Below are 12,606 nucleotides of genomic sequence, written 5' to 3'. Positions count from 1 at the left end.
CGCATCGGATGTCCCCCAAAGTTCCTCAACATGATTATCCAACTGCACGAAAACCAACAAGGTCGGGTCAGATACAGCAATGAGCTCTCTGAACCCTTCTCCATTAACAATGGCGTGAAGCAAGGCTGTGTTCTCGCCCAACCCTCTTTTCAATCTTCTTCAGCATGATGCTGAACCAAGCCATGAAAGACCCCAACAATGAAGACGCTGTTTACATCCGGTACCGCACGGATGGCAGTCTCTTCAATCTGAGGCGCCTGCAAGCTCACACCAAGACACAAGAGAAACTTGTCCGTGAACTACTCTTTGCAGATGATGCCGCTTTAGTTGCCCATTCAGAGCCAGCTCTTCAGCGCTTGACGTCCTGCTTTGCGGAAACTGCCAAAATGTTTGGCCTGGAAGTCAGCCTGAAGAAAACTGAGGTCCTCCATCAGCCAGCTCCCCACCATGACTACCAGCCCCCCGACATCTCCATCGGGCACACAAAACTCAAAACGGTCAACCAGTTTACCTATCTCGGCTGCACCATTTCATCAGATGCAAGGATCGACAATGAGATAGACAACAGACTCGCCAAGGCAAATAGCGCCTTTGGAAGACTACACAAAAGAGTCTGGAAAAACAACCAACTGAAAAACCTCACAAAGATAAGCGTATACAGAGCCGTTGTCATACCCACACTCCTGTTCGGCTCCGAATCATGGGTCCTCTACCGGCACCACCTACGGCTCCTAGAACGCTTCCACCAGCGTTGTCTCCGCTCCATCCTCAACATCCATTGGAGCGCTTACACCCCTAACGTCGAAGTACTCGAGATGGCAGAGGTCGACAGCATCGAGTCCACGCTGCTGAAGATCCAGCTGCGCTGGATGGGTCACGTCTCCAGAATGGAGGACCATCGCCTTCCCAAGATCGTGTTATATGGCGAGCTCTCCACTGGCCACCGTGACAGAGGTGCACCAAAGAAAAGGTACAAGGACTGCCTAAAGAAATCTCTTGGTGCCTGCCACATTGACCACCGCCAGTGGGCTGATAACGCCTCAAACCGTGCATCTTGGCGCCTCACAGTTTGGCGGGCAGCAACCTCCTTTGAAGAAGACCGCAGAGCCCACCTCACTGACAAAAGGCAAAGGAGGAAAAACCCAACACCCAACCCCAACCAACCAATTTTCCCTTGCAACCACTGCAATCGTGTCTGCCTGTCCCGCATCGGACTTGTCAGCCACAAACGAGCCTGCAGCTGACGTGGACTTTTTACCCCCTCCATAAATCTTCGTCCGCGAAGCCAAGCCAAAGAAAGAAGAGTTTGGACAAAATTTTATAATCAGTATCAATAGTGAAATTAGTCAATATGAAGATGGAAGCAAAGGATCCTTCTCTTTTTGGAATAACTGTTTTGAACACAGTTTTAAATGACTCAAGTAAATCCCAAAGATCTTCAATTTGATATAACACTCCATAAATATCAGAATTAATAACTCTTGAAATTCTTTATAAAACTCTGGAGAGAAACCATCCTCCCTGGAGCCTTATTATTAGGTAAAGACAATAATATATCATATAATTCTGTAACTGTAAATGCATTTGTTAATTCTGTCTTCTCTTCTATGCTTAACTGTGGTAAAGTAATTTTGGACAAATATTCATCTATTTTATCCCCATTCTTCAAAGATTCCAATTTATATAATTTATTATAGAATTTCATAAACACATCATTAATACCTTGTGTTTTGTAAGTAAGATGACCCAAATCTTCTTTTACAGCTACTATTGTTCTCATTCATTCTTCAATTGCCATGCTAAAACTTTATGTATTCTATCTCCTAATTCGTAATATTTTTGTTGGGTTCGTCATATATCCCTCTCTACTCTATATGTTTGTATTGTATTAGCTTCAATTTCTTTAAATCCAATATTTTCCTTTGTTCATCATTCCCTCAATTTTGCAATTCTTTTTCAATCTTTATTATTTCCTTTTCCAAAGAATTAACTTTAGATATATATTCTTTTTTAACCTTAGCCATATAACTTATTATTTGTCCTCTTAAATAAGCCTTCAAAGAATCCCATACCACAAACTTATTTGTTACAGAATGTTCATTCATGTCCATAAAATTTTTTATCTGTTGCCTTATAAAATCACAAAAATCTTTCCTTTTCAGCAATGCTGCATTAAACCTCCACCTATAATCTATATTTTGCTCCTTCTCCAGTAAAACTGATATAACTAATGATGAATGGTCAGACAATATCCTTGCTTGATATTCAATACTCTGAACTCCTATATGGAGTTGAGAGGCGATTAAAAACATATCTATAAGGGAATATGTCTTATGCCTATAAGAATAAAATGATAAATCTCTAATATCAGGATGCATCTTCTTCCAACTATCAACAAGTTTCATTTCATTCATAAAATTTTTCACATCCTTTGTCACCTTATTTTTAACCATGATTCCACTTGATCTATCCAACTTGGAATCAAAGGTAAAATTAAACTCTCCTCCCATAATTATTTTCCCTTTTGCATTAGCTAACTGCATAAAAACATCTTGCATAAATTTTCCACCATTTGGTGCATATATATTCATCATATACATTCATCAATGTTGGATGTGTACATGGATATGAGGGGGTGGGAGGGTTATGAGTGAAGAGTGGGGGAGGGGAACTAGTGGAGTTGTTCAAGTGAACCGGCGCAGACTCAAAGGGCAAATATAGCCTGTTTCTGGGCTGTAAACTGTAAACTGGATCAAGGTCCAATATTCAGAATATATTTTGCAATTTATCATCACACATGTCCCGACTTTATCAGTCGTTACATCCAATACTTCAGTTGGTAAACTTTTATTTCTTAATATCACTACTCCTCTAGCTTTAGAATTAAATGAAGAAGAGAATACTCCTCCTACCCAATCTCTCTTTAGTTTCATATGTTCTATTTCTGTTAAATGAGTCTCTTGTATAAAAGTCACATCTACTTTAATTTTTTTTCCATATAATTCAATACCCTTTTCTCTTTATCGGATTCTGAATTCCATTAATAAATGACTATTTCCCTACCATCTCCCTTCCCCATCCAACCCAACCCTCCCCATATATCTTACATCTATAAGCAGTTTAGGCTAAGAACCAAAACAAGAAAATATAAAAAAAGGAGGAAAAAAGAAGAAAGATAAGGAAAAACCCCAGAGGTGCATGATATTAAAGCGTCTCTATCACCCTGATCTGTACGGGATGCAAAACCAGTTGCATTAGTGTCCATGATAGTGTAGTGGTCAACATCACATTCCCCACAAACTTACTAACATCATACCATCCCTTACTAGAAGATTATCATAGACCTTTTAATCCATTAATCTTATCTTCCCCTTTTAAATTCTCTTGAAACTCAATATATTTTCAGTTACAGCAAAACCTCTCAGTTATATAATGAATTCAGGTATCTACAACCATCTGTTGATCTTTAACAGGCAATGAATTGGCATATACCTTTGTTCAGTAAAAAATCTATTCTTCCCTCCTGGTACGAATACTTTCAAAACAGCTGAATATCTCAAAACAAAGGCATAGCCTTTTTTCCACAATACATCTTTAACCAGATTAAACTCCTTTCTCTTTTTCAACAAATCAAAACTTACATCTGGATTTAAAAAAAAATCTTATTTCAATTACAAATCAAAGGTGATTGTCTTTCTTTAGCTTGTTTCGCTGCCAGCTCCAAAATCTTCTCTCTTACTTCATACCGAAGGAATCTGACAAATATTGGATGGGACCTTTGGTCAGGCTGAGGTTAAGGTCTCAGATAGAATTTCATTCTATCTCCAAATCACCTTGAAATGCAGTCTGACCCAAAGATTCCAGTATCCACCATTGCAGAAATTTTTTCAAGTCTTGACCCTTGTCCCCTTTTTTAGGTCCAACAATCTTGATATTATTCAGTCTACTAAAATTTTCCAAAACGTCTATCTTTTGCATTAACTGATCATGCTTAGCAGCTGCTTCTGTTTACTTCAGTTGATCTTTAAGATTTTGAATCTCAAATTCATTCCCTTTATTTTTCCATCCACTATTTCAAATCTAGTGTACTTTTTTTTAAACCTTTTTCTTGATTCTCGTTCTTGTTCTTTCCTTTGCTTTTCTTAATCACTAGAGCTGAGAGTGTATGGAATCTTTTTTTTAAATTTCCTTTTTTTGGTGCTCTGCGCATGCGTGACTCCTCGCGCATGCACAGAGCCACTTCTTCACCCAATGTTGGCGGTCATTATCGGGGGAGACCTTGAGCAGCAGTGTCCAAGGTCTCCCCGGCTTCTGGTCTCTCTCCTTCAGATCCTACCTTACGAACAGCTCCAGGATCCTTTCTTAAGGTGGGTTTCTCTTCCTTTTCTTGCTCAGTTCCCCACTGTCTTCTATGTGTCTTCAGACAGTTCTTTCATATATTTTCTGTAACTTTTATAACCTTTTTTCTCACTTTTTCTTAACTTTTTCGAGGAGAGCAGTGATTATCATTCTAACCCCACGTCATCACTTGGTATGCCACCCCCCCTCTCCTCCTGCATTTTGAGATGTTAAACCAGGACAGGACATCCATTGTGAATGGCAGAAACCTAGGGTGTATTGAAGAACAGATACAAGTATATCTGGCAGTACGAAGATATTGAAGGTGGTGGTTGAATGAAGGACAATCTATTGAATACATAGACTGGAATATTAGGACAAGGAAGCCAGATTCTAGCTGTGACTGTGAGGAGAGGGGATGAGAGCAAAGAATGGGAAATAGAATAGCTATAGTTAGGAGCTATTTCAACATGCCCTGTGGTTAACAGCATATGCGGTGAGTTCAGGAAGCAACCAAGGTCAGAAAGACTGTATTTGGGCTAAAGGCACCATTTCTGTGCTGTGTAATTCTATGACTCTAGCTTAACCATTGAAATGTTAGACTACAATTAGACAAAATGTTTTATTTCTGTTTGTAGTAAGTACAATCAAATTCAGTACACTATGTTGGCAGTATGCACCACCAAGTTTGACATTTCTGGTTAATCATCATATGTACTGAGATACAGTGAAAAGCTTAGCTTTGTGTGTTATCCAGGCATTCACCAAGTTCCCATTCTCCAGCACCATTTTGGATTTTAAAATTCACAGAAACTACAACTCATGTCTACAAGGAAAAGATGTTGATAATAGAAGCATCCCACTTAAACAGATTTCATTTCATGGACATCATTAACATGCATACTTAGGACTTCTAATGCTATCTGTCAAAATTGAAAAATTAAACCAAAGAATTTTGTGTCAAAGGCAGGACTTCCACTTGCCAGCCAGAGCTCACGCCTGCTTGTGAGAACAGCAAAATCCTTTTTAAATTTAAATCACAGTTTCAAACATTGAAGAGTTCAAAATTCAACAGAGCTGAAAAGCAAAAGCTTTGAGAAATAAGATGGTGCTGTGCTCTGGATTCACCATGACCTAAAGGTAGGTTGTAGTTTGATTTATGTGAAGAGTGGCAATGATGGTGCCACAGTTGATGCTACCACCTCAAGTGCGGGAACCCAGGTTCAATCCTGCCTGTATGGTGTTTTCTCCATGGCAGTGTTGATCTCCTCTGTGTGCTCCAGTTTCCTCCCACATCCTAAAGATATGCTGCTAGGTTAATTTTAGTGAATTAATCTTAATGTCAGCTAATGGCGTGAAAAGTCAGTTGGGAGTTGATGGGCACTATATGCATAGTAGGGATAGAGGGAAGCAAGTGGGAGGAATAGGATTAATGAATTACTTCCCTGGGAACTGGTATGGATCCAATGAGCCACTTGGCTTCCTCTGTGCTGCTAAGTACAAGACTATCTTTTCATGGGCTACTTTTCACAATCTCAGGGTACTTCTTAGGTAGGAAAAGAATAGCTTAAACCAAATCTGAATGGGCAGAGCAGAAGCTCCTCTGTACAGAAGTTGAAGTGCTATCCTTGATTTTTGTCTCTAGCATTACAATCTTTTGCCTACCCCATAACTTAAACTGCAGTCAACAAGAAAGTATCAGGTGAGAATGCGTGCTTAACTATCCTTTGGGTGAGAGTGAATGGAGGAGAGAGAGAGAGAGGGAGAAGGAAAAAGGAAGCCAAACAACTCAGATTTTTAAGGGTATTTTCTGTCTCCCTATTACGCAAAAAATATTGCCAGATCTGGGAAAATAGATATTGATCAATTCTTTGAACAGGATATTGAATCAGAGATACCAAATAATGGCAAAGATAAAAATTTGAAAATGAATAACTTTTAAAGTATGTAATGTTGCTGACCACTTTGTGGCTGCTTAGAATAATTATGTGAATTTAGAAAGTTCATGCCCTTCAGAGGAGGACAGGACCTCCTATACAGTGTTGACTTGGAAAAACATGTTAATCAAGTGATGACAAGTTACTCACACAACCATTAAATAAACTTCCCAAAGACACACAGAGTTGCAATTTGATTTAAATTACTCACTTCCAGCACAGTGCCTGTTCAAGACCATTGACAAGTTCACTGGTTGACTGGAGCACACATTCTCTATTCCACACCCTCAGCTTTCTGGAACCTGTGTAGAGAAATTTACCATGAATTGACAAATATATGCTTAAATTATGAAAATATAAGACTTACCCAGTAGATAACAAAATGATGATAAGACAAAAGATGTCAAATACAAATGTATCAAGAACAATGAGCTATGTCACTCTTAATGAGCTAAACCGTATGCAATAAAAGCTAAAATAGATTGACATTAAATACATTCTCCCTTCTTTCCTACTGAAAACGGTATAAACATTACCTAAGTACATAGAATTCATTCTTGAAAGAACGTTTGGCATGGAGTTCCACCACAATTACTTCTACAATGTGTCTCTAAGAGCTTTATAAGTTGTGACTGGTATCATTTGCACAATAAATTGCACAGTGAAAACTGTCAGCTGATGTTCTGCTTTAGAAACTAGTTTCAAACATTAATTATGTACAAACATTACAAGATAGAGGAGGGGCTTGCCTGTTTTGTCCTGGCAAGGTTGGTGTAGCAGTTAGTGCAATGCCTTTACAGCGCCATTAATCAGGGCCGGACCGGGGTTCGAGTCCAGCGATCTCTGTAAGGAGTTTGTATGTTCTTCTCATGTCTGTGTGGATTTTCTCTGAGGGCTCTGGTTTCTTTCCACTGTTCAAAACTGGGGGTGTAGGTTAATGGAGTGTAAATTGGGCGTCATGGACTTGTGGGCCGAAATGGTTTGTAACCATGCTGTATGTCAAAACTCAAAATTTAATATTTTGTTTAAGCAAGATGCCTTGTCCACATAGAAATCAATCAATAGCTTATCAAGGGATCTCCAAAATGGTTGATATCAATGGTACCATCAAAGGGGTCGATAAATACCAGGGGGTCGAAAAGGGGGAGGGGGGAGGAAAGAGTGATTGCAATTTTGCAAAGCAGGGGCGTATCAATGGAAAATAGTGCCTATGGCAGTGGTGGCCACCTCTTGCGAGAGAGGGCCTTGGTGGCCGCCATGTTGTATTTGGCTTTGGCATTTGAATAAGTTGAGAGTGAATGGGAGGACGGACTGAGCATAGACGAAAGATGTATGTGTTATTTGTACCTTTAGTAGGCTCCACCCCCCACCACAGGAGACAATGAGGGATCAAGTGTTCCAAGAAGGGGTCGATGGTCTAAAATGTTTGGGACCCCTGCCTTAATTAATTCAAATTGCTGCCTGTTTGCTTTCCAATTTATGTCACACTCAATGTCGCCAAAACCGAAAATCTGATTGTGGACTTTGTCCAGATCCTGAGAAGGTCTGTGCTGTACTAGAGATGGAACGACCCTCAGATGTCAAGGTCATTCAGTCCTTCATAGGCTTTGTGAAGTATCTTGCAAAGCTCTTACCCAACCTGTCGTCAGAGTGTGAACCACTGAAAAAGCTGATGGAGAAGGACATGAAATGCTTTTGGGGCACAGAACAAGTCAGCCTACAACTGCATCAAGCAGTTGCATCTGGTCACCACTGCACCAGTGCTGAAGTACTATGACATACACGATGAAATTATGCTACAATGTGATGCAAGTAAAACAGGCCTCGGGGCAACTCTTACGCAACACTCTCAACAAGTTGCATTTGCATCAAGGGCATTAACGGACACAGAGAGAAAATATGCCCAGATAGAAAAGGAATGTCTGGTATTTGTTTTTGCGTATGAACACTAGAACCAGTACTTGTTTGGCAAAGAGATCACTCTAGAAACAGACCACAAACTGCTGCAAACCATCTTAATGAAACCTCTGCTAGCAGCACCCAAATACCTGCAAAGGATGTTGCTAAAGTTACAGAAGTACAATCTGGATGTGAAGTACAAAAAGGAACGCTCATGTACACATCAGACATGTTATTGAGGTCAGCTCTACCATTGAAGAAAGCAGAAGATGACACAGATTATGAGATCTTTGCCATGAGTCAGCACAGCAAAACGATGGGAGAAATCGAGGAAATAAACCCAGCTTCAATGCTCAAGCTGACTGATAAGAGACTTCAGCAAATTAAGAAATGACTGAAAGAGATGAAACACTACAGGTACTCAAAGATGTGGTGATGAGAGGTTGGCCAAATAGTCAACACACCAGTCACCATATGCGAGTATTGATCGTACTTGGAGAGAGACTACAACCCAGGGTGGCATACTCTACAAGAGTATGAGAGTCATAGTCCCTAAGCAGATGAGAAGAGAAATGGTGAAATGTGTCCATGTAAGCCACCAAGGAATCGAGTCAAGCCTGAGGAAGGCTAGATATGTCATATTCTGGCCCAACATGAGTCATGAGATAAGAGATAACATCAGGCAGTGCAGTGCTTGTAACAAGTTCAAGCCCAGGAAGCAAAGGAACCCCTCCAGACTCATGGATGGAAGTAGGAACAGACCTATTCACACTGAATGGAAAAGACCATTTGATCACAGTTGATTACTACTCAGACTTCTGGGAAGTAGATGAGATGGAGTCAACTACAAGGGCAGACATGATTATGCGTCTCAACTCACATTTCAGCCCCTATGGTATCCCGGATGAATTAGTGAGTGATAACGGACCACAATTCACCAGTGATGAGTTTCAGCACCTCATGCATGAGTGGGAAATACAACACACATCATCCCCTCATCATCTGCAATCCAACAGCAAAGCAGAATTAGCTGAGAAGATTGCCAAAACAATCATGAAGAAAGGTGCTCAGTAAGGAATAGATGTGCATAAGGTGATCCTTGAATGGAGAAATGCTCCTACAGAAGGAATGCACAGCAGTCCAGAGCAGAGATTAATGTCACGCTGAACAGCAAAACAACTCCTGAAGCCAAAAGTTCTGAAGGGCGTGCAGAGGAAGAAGGGAGATAAAAAATAGAAAGACAAAATCACAGTACGACAGGTCAACAAAGCAACTACGAGAACTGAAAGAGGGAGAAGCTGTCATAGTGCAGGCCTTCAAAACTCATGATAAAGGACATTCATTCGTGGCAGCTTGGGGTATGTATGAAAAAAGGGTCACCCAAGTTATCTTTGGTAAAAGTCAACTGTATCACCAAAATCAAAAGAACATCAGATCAACATATGAAGCAGCCTTAAAGGACCTTGACAGAACAGATAGCTACAATACACATGGCAACTCCAACAACATCAGGTACAACATCAGCAACTCCAGCAAAAGTGCCTACAACTGCTGCTACACAGTGTCAATGTGCACATTGTCCTCGCAACTCAACATGTGATCAGCAACCACATCAGCAGAAGGAACATGTTCAACAACAGCAACAACCATAGGACGCAGCAAGAGACCAGCGAGCATCAACACGACCACAAACAGTTACAACACGCACGAGAACCATCAAATGGCCAGCACGATTTTGTAAAATATCGAGAATTGACATTTTTCAATGGAAATTCACTGTAAGACAATGAGCTGATAAAAGAACAATAATAACTAAACAGTGAAATTATTAGTTTTTATGGAGAATTAAAGATGAAAAAAATAATAATACATATGATATCATACCTCGACGTATAACTGGAAAAGATACAGGCCAATTAGCAAATTGCTTTTGTTTTTTTTAAATGAAGGGGGGGAGGGGTGTTGCACCAGTGGCTTTTTGCACCAGTAGTTTGCCATACATACTCTGTAATGACAGCAGCATACCAGTGTTGACCTCAGGGGTCACGATATGACAACAAAGTAGAACAGAGGGATCGGGGAATACAAATACATAATTTCCTGAAAGAGGCATCACAGGTGGATAAGGTTGTACAGGAGAGCTTTTGGCCTTCATAAATCAAAGTATTGAGTACAGGAGTTGGGATGTTATGTTAAAGTTGTATAAGACATTAGTGAGGGCAAATTTGGAGTATTGTGTGCAATTTGGGTCGCCTAACTACAGGAAGGATATCAGTAAGATAGAGACAGTGCAGAGATTTATTAGGATGTTGCCTGGACTTCAGGAACTGAGTTACAAGGAAAGATATTCCCTTCTGCATAGAAGAATGTGCATAGAGATTTGATGGAAGTATTTAAAATTATGAGGGGAATAGACAGATAGGCTTTTTCCACTCAGGGTAAGTGAGAAACAAACCAGAGGACAAGGGTTAAGAGTGAAAGGGAAAAAGTTTAGGGGAAATGTAAGGGGGAACTTCTTCACATAGAGAGTGTTGGGGGTGTGGAATGAGATTCCAACTGAGGTGGTGAATGCAGGCTCAATTTTAACATCAGAAAAAATTGGACAGGTACATGGATGGGAGGGCTGTGGAATGGGTACAGGTCAATGAGACTAGTCAAAATAATTTATAGGCAGAGTCTAGAAGAGCCTGTTTTATGTGCTGTAATATTCTATGGCCAAATTATGCCTAGTATACTCAGAAATGTTCTTATGCAAGCAGCAGGCTGCTCTAATATTCAATAAGCCATGTAAAAGGCACAACTACAGAGTATCAAAGGTGCGATGGGTCTTTCAATATGTTAACTGCCTTTTCTAAGCAGTAGAAGCCCAAGGAAGGGTGGTAAATCTGAGTTATAATATACTGTGACATATCCAGCAACTATGCTTTCGAAGCATTTGTGGAGTTGTTCTTGACAAGATGGACATGCCAAATTTCCCTAGTTTTCTAAGAAAGTAGAGGCATCAGGTGCACTTTCTTGATCATCACATCAACATGCTTGTCACAGCTCAGATTTTATTGGAAATACTTTTAAGAATTTGAAGCTATCTACTCTTTGAATTTCCACTTGCTGTGGACAGACATGTGGTCTTTGCCCTCTCCTGAATCTATGATCATTTTCTTTGCCTCATTTCCATCATCTTGTAGTTGAGAGGGAGGTTATCTTAGCTTCATGCCACTAGACTTTCAAACTCTTTCTCGCATTCCACCTCATTATTTAATTCCCAACCTACTACTGCAGTATCACTGGTGAATTTTAAGAATGAAGTCATAGCAGTATTTGGCTGTACAGTCATGGGTATAGAGGGAGCTAATAGCAGGTGACTGAGTATATATCTTTGAGTGTTGAGTGTGATTGTGAAAATATTGTCACTAATTGTGGTCAGTTGGACAGGAAGTCAAGAATTCATTTGCAGAGGAGGCACTGAGGCCTGAATCCCAAAGCTTGGAGATGAGTTTGCTAGAGACTATGGTTTGATGGCTGAGCCGTAGGTTATGAACAGAACCCACAAACCACTGTAAATATTCTTTTACTAACTGTGGGCTACATATTACAAACCGATGGATCATCCATGAAGTCCTCATATCCCTTCAACTCTTGTAGACTTATCAACAAATACCTGGCTCAACCATTTGATTTATTTTTTTTTGGCTGCTTATCTACCCCGAGAGGTAACTTCAGTGGCAAATTCAGATACCAGCGCTTCTTTGGAATAAAATCACAGTGAGCAGAGACCCATGTGGTCAGAAGAAGAATGCAAAATCTCCTCACAAACAACACCTGAGGTCAAGATTGAACCTAGGCCCAGAGAATTGTTAGGCAATGGCATGCAAAAATTGCTTTGCAGCTTCATAAAAAATAAAAGCAATGTTTTTAATAAAAGCAATAAAAAGAATGTTGATGTATTGAAGTTGCAGTTGCTGGATATGTCAGAGGTTAGGTGAGATAAAAACTAGAAAGCATGGGTTCAGGATGAAAGGTGAAATGTTTAAAGGCAACATTAAGGAGAACTTCTTCATATAGAGAGTGGTGAGAGGGTGGAACAAGCTGCCAGATGAAGTGATGAATGCGGGCTCAATTTTGACATTCAAGAAAAATTTGGACAGGAATATGAATGAATATGGAGAGCTAGGCAAAACAATAGTTTTTTATGGACTAGATGGGCCAAAGGGGCTGTTTCTGTCCTTTGATGTTCTATGGCTCTATGTCAAATACATACCTGTCATAGGACAAATAGCACTGACTGCAAACAATTGGCCATCACCACGCCAGGTCACACGGAGCTTATGATCATCCCAAGGAAAAGCTGGCTTGACTTCCTGTCATAACAAATAAGAAATCACATGATCAGAATTTTACTGTTTCATGAGGCAATTGGTTCTATTTTAAAGAT

The 12,606-nt window shown here is 40.1% G+C and overlaps 1 protein-coding gene across 7 annotated transcripts in view; it reads right to left on the bottom strand.

Moving 5' to 3' along the window:
* elp1 (elongator acetyltransferase complex subunit 1) overlaps positions 1 to 12,606 on the bottom strand; it is a 130,773-nt gene that overhangs the window by 86,176 nt on the left and 31,991 nt on the right. For all 7 annotated transcript variants that reach the window (XM_069922706.1, XM_069922704.1, XM_069922719.1 and 4 more), the window contains 2 exons: positions 12,433 to 12,532; positions 6,487 to 6,577 (listed from right to left, as the gene is read on the bottom strand). In XM_069922706.1, coding sequence (XP_069778807.1) covers positions 6,487 to 6,577; positions 12,433 to 12,532 — 191 coding nt within the window. The remainder of the gene's footprint in view (positions 1 to 6,486; positions 6,578 to 12,432; positions 12,533 to 12,606) is intronic.

The sequence above is a fragment of the Narcine bancroftii genome, chromosome 1 (assembly GCF_036971445.1).
Source record: "Narcine bancroftii isolate sNarBan1 chromosome 1, sNarBan1.hap1, whole genome shotgun sequence".
In the NCBI taxonomy this organism is placed as follows: Eukaryota; Metazoa; Chordata; class Chondrichthyes; order Torpediniformes; family Narcinidae; genus Narcine; species Narcine bancroftii.
This window is presented reverse-complemented; position numbering and strand designations above follow the sequence as displayed.